The sequence below is a fragment of the Falco peregrinus genome, chromosome 4, assembly GCF_023634155.1.
Source record: "Falco peregrinus isolate bFalPer1 chromosome 4, bFalPer1.pri, whole genome shotgun sequence".
NCBI lineage: Eukaryota > Metazoa > Chordata > Aves > Falconiformes > Falconidae > Falco > Falco peregrinus.
In genome coordinates this window covers 122,104,157-122,124,965 of record NC_073724.1, presented here as the reverse complement: position 1 = coordinate 122,124,965, position 20,809 = coordinate 122,104,157, and the positions used below count along the sequence as shown (strand labels likewise).

The 20,809-nt window shown below is 48.4% G+C and overlaps 1 protein-coding gene across 4 annotated transcripts in view; it reads left to right on the top strand.

The window, feature by feature from the left end:
* SLCO2B1 (solute carrier organic anion transporter family member 2B1) overlaps nt 1–20,571 on the top strand; it is a 61,457-nt gene extending 40,886 nt beyond the window's left edge. For all 4 annotated transcript variants that reach the window (XM_027776850.2, XM_005230418.3, XM_055803224.1 and 1 more), the window contains 8 exons: nt 807–915; nt 7,743–7,907; nt 9,500–9,692; nt 10,544–10,700; nt 15,761–15,930; nt 17,763–17,827; nt 18,504–18,624; nt 19,680–20,571. In XM_027776850.2, coding sequence (XP_027632651.1) covers nt 807–915; nt 7,743–7,907; nt 9,500–9,692; nt 10,544–10,700; nt 15,761–15,930; nt 17,763–17,827; nt 18,504–18,624; nt 19,680–19,854 — 1,155 coding nt within the window. In that variant the 3' untranslated portion in view covers nt 19,855–20,571. The remainder of the gene's footprint in view (nt 1–806; nt 916–7,742; nt 7,908–9,499; nt 9,693–10,543; nt 10,701–15,760; nt 15,931–17,762; nt 17,828–18,503; nt 18,625–19,679) is intronic.
* Nucleotides 20,572–20,809: the final 238 nt, after the last annotated feature.

Here is a 20,809-nt window from a genome sequence, read left to right as displayed (position 1 = left end):
AGAATTCAGCTGGGGGTTCCAGGAGCAGGAGAAGAAAGGGGCTGGGCGAAGTGAGGGGTATGTGGCTGCTCCCCACAGTACTTCCCTGCTCTGGGTCAGCCTTGGTTTAGGAGATGAAAAATATTTTACTTCCCTCCCAGACCCTCTCCTCGCCTGGATCTTTTCCTCCTACAATTTCTGCCTGCTGTCCTTGCTGGTAGTAGGGGCAAGGGCACCTGTGCAGCACCTTGTTACACAAAGAGACACAGGGAAAACGTTTATCCTCCATCCAAAACCAGTGTGCAAACCTGCTTTGGGTGGAGGTCTAGGTGTATTGCTCCTTCCCACTTCACCCCGACCCAGAGGTAAAACAGGCCCTCTGGGGTAGAAAAGCACCTCCCTGAGGATATCCGTCTTTCCTAATGCAAAGGCTTACACCTCCTGAATTTCCACCTTCGTGTGAGCTGAGCACACAGTGCGCTGTACCTGGGTAACGGCCCCATTTGGTATTTTTGAAGTGTGATTCATTCCTTCTGGGAAAGGCAGGGAAGCTGGCTCTTGCCCCATAACACAGACACAGGCATGGATGCTCTCAGCACCATTGGAAACCCAACAGTGTGGACACTCAGCAGCAGCTGCAGGTGGGAGGTTGCGGTGGCTACAGGTCCCACACTAGTCATGGACAGTGCTGGCCAAGCCCAGAAACATTGCAAACTCCATCTGCAAGAAGCATGGGCTGCTGCCCGTCATGAATTGGGAGAGAAAAAGCGAGTTCAGGGGAAACTTTGGCATGGTCGGTGCAGTGACAGCCTCTCGTCTGTCCCCAGGTGGCGAGTGGGAAGGAGAACGACAGCAAGAAGAGTGAGGATGTGCTCAGCCAGCTCAGGTCGAGTTCTGAACACATGCAAAACCTCTCTCTGACCCAGTTCATCAAACGTAAGTGTCTGCATCCCCCACCTCCCGCTTGGATGAGGTTTCTCCACTTGTGCAAACATAGGTCCTGGCAACAGCAATGCAATAGGCTGCATTGCTGGTAAGAAAAAGGGATGTTCCTCCCTGTGCTCATCCTGCCTCCTAGATAAGCCCTCAAGATGCAATTTAGGCATGTTGCTGGGTTTAATTAGATCTGCAGATCTCTTCCTCGTCTGCTTACAGCAGATGCTTTGCCATCGTGTCCAGACTATGCCACTTCATGGTGATCAAAGAAGCTGGGGCTGGTAGCTCTCAATGTTGCGTGGCTTTATGGCTCATCGGGGCAGTGGGAAACAGGAGCCAAAACCTCATCAGAACCCAAAGTCAGGCAGGAAAGAGGGATGCAAGCCGCGAGCCTGGAGCAAGGCCATGGGAAGGGGAACCTTCCTCCCACCCCCGCAGTTAGTGTTTGTAGCTTGGGTGCATCCACCTGCTCTTGCTCAGCTCTCAGGTCATAACAGGAATCAGACCCCTACAGTAGCACCGGCAGCTCCTCACCCCCAAAAGCCTCCTCAGACCCCCTCTTTCAAGGCTGGTGACAATATCCGAGCCAGGCTGCCCTCCCTGTCCCACCAAGGATGGCCAGTGCTGCCTGGAGCCAGAGTCTGAGCAATTAAAATCAAATGCATGTTTGTTCAGGGTGATTTTAATCCAGTGCAATTAGCTTAGCAATGAGTAGGCTCTTTGTGCTGAAGGGAATCAGCTGGGCTTTCGTCTATGGAGGCCTCTGCTAAGGGCTGTTGTATTTTTGAAAGAAACACTCCATACTTTGGCAAATGCTCAAGAAAAGTGACCTTCTGAAGTCAACCCATGTCAGCTTCCTCCATATTTCCTGAATATTATCCCTTTAATTTATTGGAAAGTCTCTGTTTTATGAAGGGCAGGGCAGGCACAGCTGGACAAGCGTGGGCAGGTTTTTATTTTGCTAGTTGCACCGTTTGCTGGCTGGCCTAATGCTGAATTAGAGGAACAAGTCAGGGGGTTATTCCCCCACTGACCTCATTGCACTGTCATTTCAAAAACCCGTGTGATGGAAACGATTGTGTGGGCACGGATTTATAGTGCTCGGATGGGATTTTCACACCGATGCTCTGCTCTTTGCCTCTGAGAAATGAATAAAACTGAGCTCCCTGCTCCTGGGTGAAGACAGAAGGAAATTTGTTCCCTCTGCGGGCTTGGGGCTTGCTGTCAGGGCTATGGGAGCTGTGCTAATAAATTCATTATTTCGGAGAGTTTATCCCCTAAAGTCCAGTCCTGAAAAATATGAAGTGTCTGTATTTTTTGTCAGGAGAGCAATCTTGCAGAAATCACTGGGATGTCTAATACAAAACTCTTTTCAGAGCCAGAAACTGGGGGGTAGCTAATGTGTGATGGTTAGACGGAGACAGTTTGGGTGAAGTTTGGAGGCTTTAGTGATGGCTCACCTACTAGTCACCAGGAAGAGAATTTTACCTCCCATTTTGTGACTCTCCTGATTATTTTGTTTCTTCTTTCCATCACCAAACATTCTTTCCTCTCTATACTTACTATTCTTTTCTACGTGATAGTTTATGAAAACAGCTTTTGAAGATTTTCCAGCCTGAATCACCTTGCGATTTTTTACCTTCTGTTGTTTAAAAAGAGAGACAGAATGAAACACACGTGATGGAGAAATGCTGTAGGGCAATCTGGTCCCTGTGCCGTGTTCATAGCAAGCCTTCTTTGCACCACATCCCAGTAAAAAAGGATGACCTGGCTTCTGAAGAAGAGGGGTCCCACTTTGGTCTCAGCATGCTGGACCTGATGGGGCTGTGCTGTGAAATCTTTGAGACATACCTCCTTGTTTTTTGTGATTGCATCTGGCATCTCTGCGTTCAGCGTGGGGAGCGGGAGGCTCTGCAGAAAGGCAGGAGATGGGCACTTAGCAGATGGGCAGGGCCAGTCCACCAGCAGAAATGACACAAAGCAGATTCCTAGAGTATCTTACAAGAGAAATAGCCACCTGTGTATTAACTCAGTCTTGTGATCAAACCTTTTCACTGCTTGTAAAAATGCAGTTTTAGGGGCAAGGGAGCTTTTACGGATGGCTCCCTTCCCAGAGCTGCCTGGTGCTTTGGTGCTGTCCCTGGGACAGGCAGCCCCAGAGCTGCTCCACGTTGATGGGTGTGGGTCCTCTGTTCAGGGTGGAATGGAGGTCATTGATGGCTATTGGGTCCCCTGTTGGAGTGAGCTGAAAGTCACTGATGGCTATGGGTCCCCTCTTTGGGGTGGGATGAAAGAAAGCATTAGGATACCAGCAGGGACCGGATCAAATGAGAACCACACAAGATCTCAGATTTTTCCATATGATGTTTCAGTCCTGTTCCTACTGCATCCCTCGTAAAACAGAGTCCTCCCTCTGGCTGAGGTGTTGAAAATGGCCCTGGAGATAAGGGCTGTGCTTTGTTTTTTGGCTCATCTGCCAAAAAACGGTCTTCATCCACGTTCAGTTAGAAGGTCCTTTGCACCACCAGTGTTGGGCCTGCCCTAACAAGCACTTGGGGTTGGAGCCAATTGAGTCAACACTTGGACAACTGGCTCATCACTAGGTTTAAAGTGTTTTGCAAACCGGCCTCATACTTTCACATGGGCCACCCATGATGGATGGCTGCAAACTCAACCTGGGACCAGGAATGCTTTGCCTGGGAGGGAGGCAGTGTCTCCTGTTGGCAAGTGTCCCTTTGTCGTGAGCTGGAGGGAACAGGGATGGCTTTCCCTTGGCACCGACGGGTGGGAAAAATGCAGCATCCTGCTCCAAACCTGGCCCAAGCCTTGGGGCAAACTCCAGATGAGAAGGACACTGCCTGGTTAGTTTATGATTCAGCAAAGACCTTGAGGCTGCTCCTTGAGCGAAGTAAGGCTGAAGAGCACCTGTAAGAGTTCATAATTTTCTTAAGGGTTTGGCAGAGGCAAGCCTTAAATTACTAAGCTGACCTGGAGAAGCAAGATGTTCAGTAATGCTGTTTAGTCACTTATTTCAGCCTAAATGATGCAAAATGAAGCATGTTTATGGAGAAGGAAATACATTTTGTCATTTGTTCTGTTGCTTCAGTGCACATGGAGATAACTGAGCGCAAAATAAGGCTTGCTGGAATTTTTGCAGTTTATTGAGAACAAAATAAGGATGGTTTAGACCCCATCCCATTAGGTGCTTCGCGTTCTCCATTTCTCTGGAAGCCGCTGGAAGCTTTAACTACTTCTGGGGCAAGGTGCAAAGAGCAGAGAACAGTTTTTGCAGAGCCCTGGAAACTACCTCAAGGACAGGAAGAGCTTTTCTATGCACAATCAGCAATAACAGGATGGGGCTGTGTTCAGGATAAATACTCAGGCAAAGCACCGGGGACATTTCCAGAGAATGAGGTCAATTACCCAAGAAGGGAGCAGGCTCCATGCACTGGAGTTGTTCAAAAGTAGGAAAGCTGACAGTACTGTGGGTAATGATCTTGGCTCTTGCACAGATGCTCTGCGTGACATTGGGTTGCACCCTGCTTCTGGTATTCATGAAGTGCTCCTTTTGCAGGCGTCAGACCTGCTTGCAGTAATCAAGAAAGCAGGATTTAGCTAGCCTGAGTGATTTCTAGGCTTTGGCTGAAAACACCTGGGTGGGTGTGCAGTTTCTCTTACGCGTACTGGGAATTAATCCGTTAAAGGTGATCAAAGAAATGAAACCACAGGGCTTGTGACTTGTTTGTTTCTCTATGGTACTTAAAGATGGTTTCAAGGATGTTTTTTTAGTATTATTTTGAAGTTTCCACTTGTTTTTAGTATCTGCCCAGCTTCCTTTCTGGAGGTGTAAGGAAGATTGAATTAGTAGTGAGATGGTGATTGCAGAGGACAGATCGAATTAGTAGTGAGATGGTGATTGCAGAGGACAGCAACCTCACTGCCTCCCACCATGAAGTAGGAGACCTGCTTGTTGCTGTAGCTTTATAGCTGTGATCTGGGGTGTCAGAGGGGCTGTAGTGTGACTGGAAAGACCAAAGAACTCTAGGGAAAATAAATCTTTTTGGTAGAGGATTCCTACTACCTCCACAAAAGGCTGGATTAACTCTTGGGAGATCTTTTAGGGTGAAAGTTGAGGTTTCATATTTGCAATGTGTCTGAGATATTCCAGTATGTAAACTAGGAATATGCTTTAAAAAGGAAGACCTTTATTGATACTTAAGAGCAAAACCACCTCCTCTCTTTGGGGTTCACCTTGGTCTAGCCCACAAAATTCATTGAATGGTTTGGGTTGGAAGGGACCTTAAAGATCATCTAGTTCCAGCCCCCCCTGCCATGGGCAGGGATATCATCGCAGCTCATTCCCTCTCCAGTTGACTGCTAGCCTCCAGGCTCTCCAGTGTGTCAGTATTTCAGGGTCCTTCAATGAGCCTTGCATGCTTGGACCCTCTCTAGTGCCATGTGTCTGCTGCTCTCCAACGTCTTCAGCTGCTTGCCTAACCCTGAGAGCAGAGTGCTGAGCTGGAGAGGCAATACTCCTATGGGCGAGAGCTTTGCCTTCATATGTGGGGGACCCCCTCACATCCACAGAGGGACCTTCGCTCTTCACATGACTTTTTAGGACATCTAAAGCAAATACACAGCTTGGGGCAACTCCCAGACAAGCACCAGATAGTTCTCCCCACTACGATCTTCCAAGCACCTCTGTGCTGGAGCAGATACAAAGATTGTCCCAATTGTTTGTGAGCTTCTAAGAATTGACATCATTCATTTATGGCAGGCCCTTGCATTAATCCTCCCTGTTAATTCCTTATCTCTGCTTCAGCATATTGGCTTTCAGAGCCCTCATCTGGGAAACTCATCATCTGTTTGTCTGGAAGTTGCCCTTATGCACGCCCTTTGCTTGCGTGCTGCAAAGCTGCACAAAGCACGGGGGAAGGCGATAGTTCAGGGGAAGCAAGGGCATGAGCAGAAAGTGGGCTCAGGGTGTGCACAAAGGAGGAATCACTGCAGGCTGAAGAACTGCAGCCTCCCAGCTGGCGGGTGCCAGCATCGGGCATCCCGATTCCCATGGCATGGGGCAGCTGTCTGTGCTGGGCAGGCTGAAGAAATCTTTTCCTCAAGCAGTGAGAGTCCAGCCACAGGGGAATTTGCCAGAGCGTTTCTTGCCCATAATAAAAAAATACATTTTTACGATTGAAACAAAAAAAAACCACCATTGAAATTGCAACAGCAGCAAACACATAAATTAAATTTTAATGACTTCCCAGCTACTTTTGTTTTTGTTTCAGCAGGAACCCTGCCAGAAAGCTTCAGGGAAAGGAGCTGAGGCTGTGTTTACTCGGGGCAAGTGTGTTTGTATCAACCCCTGTAATCACGCTGTAGCCTGTAGGTGGCCGGGGAAAGATGTGCAGGTTTCCATGTTGCTCTCAACCATCCTGCTACAGTCCACCCATCGAAGGCAGGAGATACAGACAGTATTTATAGAGGTTCAGCTGAGGCTGAAAAACTATTGCAGAGCCACTTGTGTTTCTCCTAAAGCATCGTAAGATGCTGGCAGCTGAAGGAGAGCTTAGCAGGAGGTATTGCTGCAGAAGGTGTTCTGCATTAGCAGATGTTCAGGACTGCTTCAGCATATCACCCAAGTGTTGGTGTGAGATACTGATTTTCTTGGGTCAAGATACTTCATTTAAAGTTTACTTAGGAAACATTTCTTTACCAAGGGGGGGTCCAAACCCTGGCACAGGCTTCCTGGAGAGGTGGTTGTTGCCCCACACCTGTCAGAGTTTAAGAGACATTTGGACATTGCCCTTCACAACCGGCTTTAAGTGTCGGTCAGCCCTGAACTGGTCAGGCAGTTGGACGAGATGATCATTGTGGATCCCTTCCAACTGAAATGTTTTGGCCTATTCTATTCTATTCTATTCTATTCTATTCTATTCTATTCTATTCTATTCTATTCTATTCTATTCTATTCTATTCTATTCTATTCTATTCTATTCTACTCTACTCTACTCTACTCTACTCTACTCTACTCTACTCTACTCTGTTCTGTTCTGTTCTGTTCTGTTCTGTCCTGTCCTGTGCTGTCCTGTCCTGTGCTGTCCTGTCCTGTCCTGTCCTGCTTTGTCCTGCTCTGTCCTGCTCTGTCCGTCTGTCCTGTCCTGTCCTGCCCTGCTCTGCTCTGCTCTATGCTGTGCTATGCTATGCTGCGCTGCTGATGCCTCCAACAGTTTCCTATTGCACTGGCACAGACCCTTTATACGCTGCCTGTGTGACGATGTGTTTAGGGAAGTTCCCAGTCTCAACTTCATGGGCATTCAGCAGAAAGTGACCAACCTTTAACAACAATTCCAAAGGATTAACAGTTACAAAGGTAAGCTCTGCAGAGGTGGGGTATGTCCAGAGAGGAGTTGCTCTCTTCTGGCATTCACTCTGAGGCTGGACATGCTTTACACTGAAAACCCTATTTTTTTGCTTCATCTCCTACAACAACTAACTTCTGCCATTGGTTCACTCATCCCACAGCTGGTCCTGAGGCAGGAGGGATCTTTGGCTTCCCTCTCTCACCCTTTTTTGCAGTGTCCTGATGCTTCATCCTGACTTTTTAATATCCAAGTGGTCACGCAATTGAGCCTTGAAATAATAATCCCTGAAAGCACACATCCTGCTTTTTTGTAAATGAAACAGTCAGAAGAGCTCACCACTCTGAAAGAGTTAATTCTGCACAAAAAATATGTAGGGAAAGTAAAGGTTTTGCCACTTTCCATGGATTAATATTTTGCTGTACACCTCGTCTTTGTGCATCAGGCTTCTCCTTTTTCTTTCAGATTTTCCTCTGGTCCTGTTGAGGAACCTGCGTCATCCCGTCTACCTGCTGGTGGTGTTGGCTCAGGTCAACCTCTCTGCCATGGTTGCTGGTTTAGCAACATTCATGGGGAAGTTCCTGGAGAGACAGTTCTCCCTCACGGCGTCCTTGGCCAACATGATCATTGGTAAGTGTTGCTGTCAAGGCTTGCCAGTTTTTGAGTACCTCTTAGAGAATAATCTAGAGATTACTAAGAAGCACCTCTGGAGCTGCCAGTCTCCTTCCGTTGCCTCAGACAGACGTGGCATGAGGCCCTTGTCCGTATGCTTTTTCAGCTACTATCTACTTTCCTCCCCTTACACTGCAGCCTGAGCTTGCTAGAAAAAAACTCTTTTCAGACCCAGAGAAATGTTTGCTATCTAAAGCTGTTCCCTGTAATCAAGAAGAGGAAACCAACTCATTGCATCAAGGAAGCAGAGAAGGATCAGATAGGAACTGCGCATGTTTCTGTAGCAGGGATTACTTTACATCGATCATTGGGTTAAGGGTCCTTTAAAAAGTGGATAGTCAATAAAATTAAAAGCTGCAGAAGTGTATGCATGCATTTTGAAGATGCTTTGCAGCAAGAGGCCAGTCAGATGGTGTCCTGATCGTGTCTGAACTCTTCAAAATGTTTGTTGTAGTCAGACTTGTAACGTTGCTTGCTGTTGGTAGTGTCCTGAAGGAAAATAACAAGTATTAAGCAGGATATGTGCTCATCACATCAGACTGCTTTTGCTTGTATTGTAACATCCAGAATATCCTGTCCGAGCCTGAGGTCTCCCTGTGCGATCTTCTCACGGTAATAAAAATATGAAGAATAAAATCCTACTCTTTTAATCAGCTGGAGAGTTCAGAGGCCCAGACACAGAAGTATTTAAAATATAGTTTTGAACAAACAGCATGCATCCTCAGAGAAAGAGTCTTCTGAAGTCTGCAATGAATAAGTCAGAAGAAAGCGAGCGGAGCAGACTGGCAGAGCCCAGCAACCCCGGCTAAGTACAGGCAGAAAGGTTAAATGCTGAAGCAGTGGTGTCCTCCACTGGTCTGCCCTGCTGACTTGTTCCCAGGCTTGATTTATCTGCTCTGTTGAGGACATGCACCATATTTCTTGGACAAATTTATCTAGCTTTTGTTCCCAGCTACTGATCCTTGCTTTGCCTTATTCTGTGAAATCAAAAAGCTTTCTGTAGTTGGAAATCCCTTCGTTGTGTGGGTATTTATGGGCTCAAAGCAACCTCCCCGTTGAGCCTTTGTTGAATTAAATAGATTGCACTTCTGTATCTGCACTTTTGTATCCCATTGTAAAGGTGTGTTTTGCAAAATGCCAAGCCTGTCATGGAAACCTTCACAGTTTCACAATGATGGCCACAGAAATGGGCACATTACTGCATTACACAGAAATTACATATCCTCTCTGGGTTTACTTGATATTTTCTCCTGTCTACACTAAAAAAATCACATTTGCTGGCTGAAGCATAGCTTTTCACTGCTCTCTACATCTTCCACGCATGGATACATAAGGCAGCCAGCTTGCTGTGGGATCCTGCTGTTTTGGCAAAGCTGTTCTTTTTTAGCATTATTCCAGCAGTCCCCGCAAAACCGCTGATCCCCTCCAGATCACCCATGCTGAAAAAGAGGAACCCAACAACAAATCCTCCAGGCCTTTGCTATAATGAAGGGACGGATACAGCTTGGAGGATGGAAAACAAGGTATAGGACCTACCTTTCTTTCCCCAGGTGCTGTGAACATCCCTGGGGCGATGGTCGGAATCATTGTGGGTGGTGCCATCCTGAAGCGGTTCCAGATGTCCTTGAGGCAATGCAGTGCCATATGCGTCCTCGGCATGTTCCTCTGCCTGCTCATGGCTTTCCCCCTCCTCTTCCTCGGCTGCCCCACGCAGAAGGTTGCAGGCATTACCTACAGCGAGAGGTACCGACATCTCCAGCTAGGCTGGGCATGAGTGGGTCATTCCTAGGGCTGTGGGGACACCCCATCCCCAGCTGCACTCCTCAGGGTGGAGGTGGGAGCTAAGCAGAATGCCCAGAAATGTGTTTATTCCTTCATGAGAAACAGTTAATGGTGACAAAATAAGTCTAAAATTAATGCTTTTGTGAATAAACACTTAATCTGCTGCGTCCTTACTCCTTCTAACTTCATGACTGGTTGTGAAACCTTAAATGAACATGGTTTTTGGCACAAACCGCACAAGATTAAAATTTCTTCTTGGCAAGTGTGGCATGTTACTCACAGGTGAATAATCTGGGCAGGGGCCAGCCCTGGAATCACACCTTCAGAGCTGTGGCTGCTTCTCTCTACCGTTAAACACCAGCAGGACCTTCTTGTCTTCCCTCAAGGGAATGGCTTCTGTAAAATCACACGTTCAGCATGCCGTGGTCTCGGTGGAAGCTTATCCAAGCCCTCAGCTCACCGCCTCCCACAGCGTGCTGTTGCAAATACCCCAAGGCTCCACATTTGGGGCCAAATACAGAATCATAAAATTGTTTAGGTTGGAAAAGGCCATTAAGATTACCGAGCCCAACTGTTGAAGTAAGTGGGTGACTCCCTTAACCATTTGTGGTCAGCATGTGTTGCCCAGGCAGAGCGCAGGCTTGTGGGGTTAAAGTGGAATTTCTGTGGGTCATCACTTGCATATGGGGAAGGTTTTGTTAAACAATCAAGCGTTTCTTTACTAACCTCAATGTACGTGCAGTATATTTCCTGTATAAGATGCATGTTAATGATGCTCAATACCATGGATTAATATTTTCTTCCTGCTGTAGCTCTGAAGTTGGACACCACACCTTGGAGTGTAACCTCCAGTGTAACTGCCCTGAGAAAGCCTATAACCCCATCTGCGGCTCTAACGCTATTGAATACATCTCACCCTGTTCTGCTGGCTGCAGAGTCATAAATATTGATGCAGACAACTCGGTCTTGGTGAGTCATTTCCACTGTGCTCGTGTCCTGCCTTGGGATGGCTAATGAGGGACGACCAATGCAGTACTCAAGTCTGGCAATTAGGTTTTCTGATGTTTGTTAGCGTTGGACAAGCTCCTGGTGTTGGGCATGACCCTTTGAAATGAACAGGGGAAGGCTGAGAATGTCCCAGGAAAACCCTGGTGTCTCTTAGCGCTCTCCAGCTTAATGCAGTCCTTGCCAGTAGAGGTCCTTGGCCAAGGCAGCAAGCAGAAACCTTTTTAGGTATCCAGCCTTGGAGGATGTCAAGGTGTCCTCCCCCATCCACTGCTCCTTTCAAGGTCAGGTTTTGCTCCACAAACCCTAGTTTCAGTATCTCCCTTGCTACCTAGCAGTTTGAGTGGACTTTTTGCCTTTTGCTTTCCCTTCACCCCTAAACGGTCACCAACAAGGTCACCTTTCTTAGCTGTGTTTCCTGTGGTGGGACAGGAGGATGGGCGGTACGGAAGGGCCAATCTCAGCACCTAGCATGACCTCACATCCATGGATGCCTCTTGTACTCAAGGGATGTTGATTGTGGATGTTCCTCCATGCTCTCCACTCAAGTGGATGTTTCTCAGCAGGGTGAGGCAGCCCACCTCCAGAAGGCTCCTGCTATGAATTGCCCCATCTATGATCCTTGACCTACTGATTAGATATGAGGAAGAAACCCTTCCCCGTGAGGGCGGCGAGGCGCTGGCCCAGGCTGCCCAGAGCAGCTGTGGGTGCCCCATCCCTGGCAGGGCTCAAGGCCAGGCTGGACGGGGCTGGGAGCAGCCTGGGCTGGGGGGAGGGGGCCCTGCCCCTGGTAGGGACTTGTATGGTCTTGAAGGTCCCTTACAACCCAACCATTCTGTGGTTCTATGAAACCAGGCTCCCAATTAAGGCATCACATGCCCAAAGTTCCCTGAAACTTGATGGAGTCCGAGTGTTTCCATTTTTCGAGGGTTGTGAAGGCAAAATATCAGTGCATGTGGTACACATTTTCACATACCTTGATGTCTTGCCGCAGGTATCACCCATAGTGCTTACCCCATAGTTTTTGTTTGGCCTTTACCTAAAATACTGTTCAAAGCCTAGAATGAATAATTTAATTATTTAAATTTTTTTGCTGAAGCAAAATGCAAAACTACACTTGGTCCAAACTCCCTCCCTGCAGAGTGAGGGGAAATACCAGCTGAAAACGCTCAACTGATACCTACAGTTGCAGAAGCAGCCTGGGTGTTTCCATCATATAATTCATTTTAGCTATGCTACATCTATAGATCAAGAGAAAGGAGATAAATCTTGCTTTTGGAGACTCTGGGAGCAACTCTGTATATTCTGGGCAAGCCAGGCCTGGAGGGACCATTGCCCCAGTGCACGCAGCAGTGACATTTAGCAGACCTCCAGTGAATGCTCTGGGAGGGCCTCATTGGAGTAATGTTAATCCACCTTTCAGACTGCAGATTTGCAGCTTAAAAAGTTATGTTCTAGTTGCAGCTTGCATCCCCTCCCCAAGTGCCAGTTGTCAAGGCACACGTCTTGCATGAGAGGATAACTTAGCAGGAGAGTCCCGATGCAAGGGCTAGAGAAATGGGGTTTGCTCTGGGCTTACCCTTGATCTGCAGACCTGGCAGGGTTATTTCGCTGCCCTGTGCTTCTCTCTCCTCTGCTCCTCCCTGCCTGCTACCAAAACCCCAACAGAGCTGAGTTTTCACAGTGCCAATTGTCTGTCTGGTCTCCAGTCAATACGGTTCAACAAATAAATAGTATGGAAATCTTTGCCAATTCAAATACCTATCTGAAAAAAGTTAGCAATTCATATAGGGTGAGTAGTTTTCCGCTGTGTTCTTGGCACAGGATATGCATGGCAGCATGGGACTGTCTGGGCACTTTTTAGCAGCATTTTGTTAATTAACAACACTTCATTTTAGTAACAATTACATTTTCTGCCAGACCTTAGTCCCAAACATACTTTTATGCATCCCTGTACCGGCCTTTTGTACAGCAGATCCTTTTCAACTGTTTCTTCCTTCTCAAAGATGCCTCCAGCCCTTTGGCACCCTGTGTAGCCACACGTTAGAGCAAAATCAGGGCTCCCTTGATGGTGCCATGCAAACACTACTTGGTAAAGCCAGCATTAATTCTTCCTTTAGCACTAAGATAACTTGCTGAATCTTCTTTCCACCTACTGATGCAGCTTGACCCAATCTGAGTTGTGTGAGAGGTTCTCCTGCACAGGGACTGTGTCTTGGTAGGTTGGTATAAATACTGAGCCATGTGCCAGCACGTCGTAGCTGGAGCACGTTGCGCCTGCCTGGGATGGGAGCTCGTGGCATGCAGTGATGTGGCTACAGATGCTGAGCCCTGCTCCTTTATCATGCTGGACTAGGAGCTGAGCTCAGGTGTCTGCAGAGCAACCTCAGACCCTCTTGGGTAGTACCTGTTGCATAAAAGAAAAAAAAAATAGGTTATGGCATTCTTTCAGCTCCTGCTTTCTCTGCTGCATTACACTGTTCTTACCATTTTCAGCACCTCTTTGCCAGAGCAGGGACCTGCAGCACTCATTGCCCACTGCTTTCCGTGTCCCAAATGCCTGGGTTTCTAGAAAACCTCCCACTGTGCAGAAAAACCTACAATTTTGTGCTTAGCTTTGCTGCAGCCCTTCCAGAGAAGGCTTGCATGGTGCAAGCTTGGCTTTAATACTCTCATTTGAAAGCCTTCGTGCACTGAAAGCGATTTGCTCTTTGCATTGCCCGATGTTCCCAAATTTCATGGGCAATGGCAGGAGCCTACAAACTTTGCTCCCTGGCAGTGACAACTTTTTAGTGCTTTGCTGTTTGTTTGGGTCCAGCATGACCTGTTGGAGTGAGGTGGCCACGGAAGCTCCCCTAGGACTGCAGGAATCTCTGTGCCATGGGCTTCTGGGTTTCTGAGCCTTGCTCTGTTTTCATCGTGCATTGCCATGGATGGGAGTGGGGACGTCTCCCTGCTGCCAGCTGAGTCTGGTCTGGTCTGGTCTGGTCAGCACAACCCCCAAAATTTAGTATACAGGAAGGTCCCAGCTGGAAGAAAAAAAAAAAAAAAAAAAAAAAAAAAAGGATTAAATAAGGCAGCATCAGGCAGAGTATAATGTGAACAGCTTTCTCTCTTAAGAAAACAATTGCTAAATGGTACTGTTGGGGAAGTTTGACGCACAGCCCTGAAAAACCCGGGGCTGGCTGTGTGCCACCCAGCTGCCTGCTCCTGCCCAGAAACCACAGCCCTGGTTTCAGGGCTGCTCTCCGTTATTCTCCTCTCCCCACTTCACTGGGTGGTTTGCCTAGCCCTGGGGCTGCGTCAGCCTTGTGGCACTGTTGCCCAGACGATGCGTCTCACAGAGATGGGCCACTGGTGGCTTTGTGGCTTGTCCCCGCTGCTCAGAGGTTTTTGCAACCAGGGTCATGCTCCCTGCTCTAAAATCCTCCAAGGTTTTGAATGAAAGGGGAAGAGCTCTGCCTTGTGCCTCCACCACGTGTATCTCCAGCCCTTGGTCTCCATTTGGCTTTGTACGAGTCCCCTTAATGTCGTGACTGTGATTCTCTGGAAAAGGTAGTGGTCACAGAGATCAAGCAAGTTTGAATTTATCTAATTGCATTTTTGTTAACTGCTTTGGCCCAAATTAATCTCGGCTATCATAGGCACTTCTCTGTGGTGGGTCCTCTGGAGACCCATTTCTCCCTCCATGACTGCAGAAGGAGCCCAGATGATGAGTTTGATTTAGTTCATTTCAGATGGCTGAAGAAGATAAATCCCAGTCTTAATTTAAAATATTAAATCTTCTTTCCTAAAGGAAGGAGGAGGAATTACATGCCTTTTCATCCCAAATCTCCCCCCACATTGTGCTCTCAGCCTTGTGGGTCTCTTTTATGGGTGTCACCCATGCCACTTCCCCAGGCAGTGATGTAGGAATGGGGATTTGGGAGACCCTGGGCTGCCTCTGTCTCTGAGATCACCTTGTGCAAACTGCCATCCCGGCATGAATCTGTCCCCCTCCGGCAACAATAAGATCCTGCTCATTTTATTTAAAGGTCTCTTTCAAAAAAAAAGACATTTCTTGTTAAGAAAAGAGAAAATTGTGACTAAATTCTGGAGGAAAAGAAAAAAATCCATATCCCTTGCCCTAGGGCATCTTTCCTTTGCTAATGCTGTGCCAGTTATTTATGATCCTCTCTCAAAGGTGAGATTTTGCATTTTCCCCTAGCAAGTGTTTTCTGATTTAGTGCCCCCCTGAGCCTGGGCTCTGGCCTCGGTTGCCAGCTCTGCTCTACACGTAGCCCCTGGATGAAGGGTCTCTCAGCAGGAGACAAGCTGGGTACAGGTGATGGAGCCCAGGATGCTCCCCAGCTATTTCCTCCAAAAGATGGAACACAGGTGTGTAAGCTCACATCAGGCTTCAATGTTTTATTAGCTGTGGGTGAGATTTGTCCATGCCAAAACCCCAGATTTATGCAGGATGCCAAAGTGTTCAGCTGGCAAACGATAACGTTAAGCTTACATTATGTGTAGGCATCTTCAGCGCACAACAGGCGTGCAACACGGGGCTGGGAGCACAAGCGTAGGATTGCTGCAGAGGGTGGGGAGGCATTGCTGGGGCTCACACCAACAGGGCAAGGATGTGTCTGGGTAAGGAGCATTTCCAGGTGCCTCTGGAAGTACAGGGAGATGAACCAAGGTACTGTGGTGGTCCCAGCTTCCCCATCAGCTGTGTGTGCTCACCTGTGTGATATCTCCTACTGGGGACTGGGACCTCCTGTCAGAGATGACAGCGTGTGGAAGGCTGGAAGTGGGCATGGCAATATGTGTTTTCTCATCCACTCAGTCTGTTATCCCCAGCCAGCTTCATTGTATGTTTCTTTTTTTCCACCCCCTGCTCCCTGAAGTGTTGAGTGCTAATTACTGCTAATTATTTACAGACAAAACCTAAACACCCTCCCTTCCTATGACAGCTGGCAGCTATTCCTGGTATCTCCATAGCTTTGAGCGGACGAGTAGCTTTGGGTTTTCTCTCTTCTTTGCAGAACTACACCAACTGCAGCTGCATCTCCAAAAACGGGCTCGCGGGGTTCGCCAAGCCCGGGACCTGTGGCACCGACTGCTTCCACCTCTTCCTGCCCTTTGTGGTCCTGTCCTGCCTGGCAGGGATCCTCGCCAGCATGTCCCACACGCCATCCTTCATGCTCATCCTCAGGTGAGCAGACTGGTTTGGCCGTGGTCTAGGTGCAGCCAGAAAAAGCATCCAGAGGTGGTGTTTGGAAAACCAAGGGGTCCTTGAATTGAGGAAGAAGTTTTTCTCCAGCTGAGGGACTGGAAGGTTAGATCAGCCCTATATTGCACCTCATGCCCAGTTCCTCCCTTTGTTTTTACATGGGTTTTGCACGAGTTGTCGCAGGGAACAGGGAACAGGGCTTCCCTGCTCCTGTCATCTGGCAGCTCATGTGGTTGTCCATCTTCTAGGCTATGCATGGCTCAAGAGCAGGCTGTACTTTGCTAGCAAAGACCTGGCACAGCAGGTCTGGCCAGAAGCACTGAGCATTTCCAGGACCTGAAGCAGGAGAGACCTTCAGGACTTGCTCCTGTAGACCCTGCACTAACAGAGCTCCTGCTGCCCTAAGACTACAGAGGCTCTTTCAAGGTCTCTCTGGCTGTGGCTGCTGATCCCTGCAGAGTTTAGCAGCAAGTGGAGACCTTGGGCTGCTGGAGGCTTTGCCATGGAACCACCAGTGCTGCATGGCTGATTGCTCTTGCAGGCAGCATTGGTGCTCACCAACAGGCTTAAGGAGGGAGCAGCCGGTGGGTGGGTGGGTGCCACACCATGCCAGGCCCCCACAGCATGTCCACCGTGGGGCTCATAGGAACCCCACGTTGTCCTCAGCACCCCCTATTCCTGGTATCAGCACAACTTCCAGGTCCAACAGCCATCCTGTTCCTTCTCCCCACCCATAGCTGATACCTCAGTAACGAGATGCACCAATAACTCGGCATTAATTTAGCACAGCAGTACTTTGGCACATTTTAATGCAGCTCTCTGTTAAGGAGTTTAATTACCTTCCTTTCTTCTCATGGATCTCGCTTGAATACAGCCTGCCTTGCCAGGGCAGAGAAGCTATGAGAACTCTGGTTTCTCGCAGCCTTGGAAAGTTGCCCATGGGGCAGGCTGGAGCCAGCTTCCACACGAGCCCCAGACTGGTGGGGCTGGAGCCTGGGATGAGCAGGAAAGGCTGAGGGTGTGGGGGGGGGCTGTGTGGGGAGAGAGGGGAAATCCATAGGGGAATCTCTGTGTTAGTCTATAAATGATATTTCCAAGCTTGTTTCTGTGGTCGAAGCACTCCAAACAGTTGCTTTTTAGGGAAAAGTTGTGGTTAAAGCCTGTTTTTACCTTGACGGCCAGGTATTTTTAAATCTCCTTTTTCTGCCAAGAGTGAGCTACGTGTACACCAGGCAGTCAGAGAGGGAAGGGAAGCTGAGTCCTTGGAGGTGTGCTGACCTGGAGGTCCTCTGCCACCCAGTCCTCCCCCATGTGTGACCCCAGCAGGAGCCACAGTCTGAAATATTTATTTCAGAAAACTGTGGTACCACTGAAATATATGCTGGGGCACCCCACCTCAAAAAAAGCCACTTCCTCCACGGGTAAATCACTTCTTCAGTTACAAAAAACATCCCTTTTATTGTTTGTGTTTGGCAGAGCCAGCGGCTATATTGGTTTCTGTTTGTGTTTTACTCACGTGGATTCTTTAAATTAAAAGCAAAAATACTTAGCTGAGCTCCTCCCTGCCTCTCATGGAGTTCGGTAGGTTTTTCAGGCTAAGAAAAGACGGTGGTAAGCTTCTATTTCTAGCCCTAATGAATTTCTAGCCCTTCATCATTTTTGCTGATGTAAATGGGAGCTGCCAGGGGTCCTTGGTGGTCAGGTGGAAGGATGAATTTTTGAGGTGCTGCAAACCTTTGTGTGATGCCAGGGAGGGAAACATCCCTCTTTGCAGAATTGCCAGAGGGGACACACATTTCCATTTTGTTTTTCAGGAGCATCCATCCTGAAGACAAATCATTTGCTGTTGGGATACAGTTCATGCTGCTGAGAGTTTTAGGTAAATTAATATGTGTTGAAATGCCATCCTAGAAAATCATGGCAGCTCCTGGGGGTTCATGGGGATTTTATCCCTGAGCAGCTCCAGGGCTGCAGAAGTACTGTTTATTCAGCTGGGCAAAGTCTGTCCTAAGCCAGGGAAAGATGCTTCCCTGCAGGGCCTAGAAGGCTGCACATGGTGGGGAGGGACGAGCATCTCTGTGGGGGTACACCTACGCAGCTAAATAAAAGAGGGCAGGGAATAAGCTTAGGTCCAGGAGGGCAGCCCTTGGCTGTGTTCAGATACTGCTGTTTGCCTCCAGCCCGTCAGGTGGCTGCAAATCATGTCCTGTGAGCCCACTAGTTATTTTTCCTGTGGTGAAAATCCATGTTCACTTGGAGGCCCCTGGAATATGCCACTGCAGTTGTGGGAAGGTGCTTGCATGCACAGTGCATGAAGGAGGTGAGCATCGTTCCCGGGATGAGCGATGGTCCCTTATCAAAGAGCAATGAGAAAGAAGGACTGTCTTGCACCTTGTGTGCAAATGCACAGCTAGCCCTTGGCGTGCTGCGCAGGACCAGCGGCTTTGTGGGACTTTCCAATCCCTTAGCACATGGGAAAAGAACCAGGGTTGGGTCTGTCCCAGGAAAGGCGCTCCCATCACATAAGAAAGTCCCCTCTGACCCTCTGCTTCCAGCATGGATGCCGGGACCCGTTCTGTATGGCAGCGCCATCGACACGACCTGCATCCTCTGGGAGAAGAAGTGCGACAGGAGGGCAGCCTGCAGATACTATGACAATAACCTCTTCAGGCAAAGGTAGGGATGAGCAGTCAGGCTAAGGGCTGAGGCTACAGAGGGAAACCCAGGGGGAATGTGGCATCAGGCCACCTCCGACGTGGGATGAGTTGTTGTACATGTCATGGTAAGCAAATGGGGAGACTCACATCCCCCTGGCCTGTGCTAACTCCCAGCAGTGCCCAGGAATGGTTTGGACAGTCATCAGTCCAGGCCAAAACCCTCCCAAGGATGATGGTAATTTACTGCTACAGACCACAGAGGTCCACTTCCAGAAGCACTCCCTGCACTAAAATGAGAACAACCATTTGCTGGAACAACCTCCCCAGGGATGTGGTCGAGTCCTCATCACTGGAGGTTTTCAAGAAGCAAGTGGACAAAGTGCTAGATAACCTCATCTAGGCTCCCTTTCCCACAAAATCTTGGACCAGATGATCTCCTGAGGTCTCTTCCAAGCTGGGCTGTTGTGTGATGCTCTAATTACTCATTTTACCAGCACTGATACAAGCAGCCTGTCCTGACACCTCCTCCATGGAGGTAATGCAGCAGCAGGGGTGACCCCAGCCTCAAAGATGCCTGTGAGGTGGTACAGGGTCTGTGCAGGGTGCCTTGCACCCTGGGGTTCATCTTCCACCAGAACAGCCCAGCCCAACATGCAGAAGACACCAAATCCAGACCATGCGCTGTGGGGAGGCTGGAAGGGAGTTGTAGGTGGTCTTCCATCCCCATTGTAAGTTCACTGTTGTTGAATGACTCACTGACCAGTAGCTGCAGCAAGTCCTATTCACCCTCAACCCCAAGATATGTTTTTATATGCCTCCTGCTTACCAGGAGATACGGTGTCTTAATGTAACGCCAAGGACAAATGCATCTTGATAGCTCGTCCGCCTCCTCTTCCCAGCCTTCTTGGGACCCAGGCTTGCAGCAGTCGCTTGCCCAGTGCTGAATGTGCCCAAGGAGCCCGTCCCCATGTTCCCCCATGTTCAGTGTTTGCTGGGTGCCTGGGACATCAGGTGTTGGTGCTTGGTGCACATAGGAATGTTGATACCCTGACTTATTGTGTTTCCACCTCACAGGTACCTTGGTCTCCAGTTTTTCTTTGAGGTGGGTGCTTTTCTGTGCTTCGTGACCGTGTATGTGATTCTCAGACGGCAGGAGAGGGAAGCCAGCAATGCAGCAGAGACAAAGGCAGACCCAGAGAAGGAGAAACTGGCAGGAAACTCCAGAAAGAGCCCAGAATCCAAAGTGTGACACCAAAAATGTGAATTACAATCCATGTCTGGGCAGGTGAAGCCATGTGAATCACTCCACACCTGAACTGTGAAGGATGTGGACAATGGGGCTGCTTCCTAACCTTCTGGGTGGGGTGCACTATTCCTGTACTGCCATGTACTGTTCTATGCCTGCCTTCTCCACCTCCATGATGCAGCTTGCTCCTTCACATGGATTAGTCCACATTTATTAACCTTTGGACACTGCAGTCTTCTGGATTTATGTCCTCCAAAGCATTTGTTCCTTCTGACAGTCTCCGTGATGCCAGCTCTGGGCGTTAACCATATAGCTGAAAGGGTTTGTGTTTGGATTTTTTAAAATAAATAATTTTTAAGAAAATTTTTTTTAGTGAACCCATACATCTCCATAAATGATGGTCTGTCTGTAGCCCCCAACATGTCAGTTAACTTCTTCCTTTTGTTCTTGCAGTCTTAGATGGCCTTTCTTCCTTGAAGGCTTCATCCAGTACCAGCTGACATTGATGGGATTTTTGCAAGGATCAACTCACATGCTTTCCCAGCTGCTGTGTAGATGCTGCTTTGGTGGCAAGGAGGGATGAGGGTGCTGGGCAGGGAGGACATCAGAAGGAACTGCAGATCTCGCCTGGGAGAGAAACTCCAGCACCCACAGACTCGTAGAGCTTTGGCAGCATGGCCACATTTTGCAGTAATAACAATAATTTTTATTTTTGCATCATCAGTACTTATCACAGGAACTTATTGAAGCATGTGAGTGTTAAGGCTCCCTCCCATTTTCCAGTTTGACAAAAGCAGAACTTTTCTCAGGAATGCAGGACCATAGAGGGAGGTTGAATCCAGCCCTCTTGCAGACTGGGCAGAACTTGCAGTGAAGTTGTTTGACCACAGAGCCAGGCAGCCATGCTGTGCTCTTTGAAGGGGTTACTGTCAGATGCAGCTGTAATTATGAGGTGAAA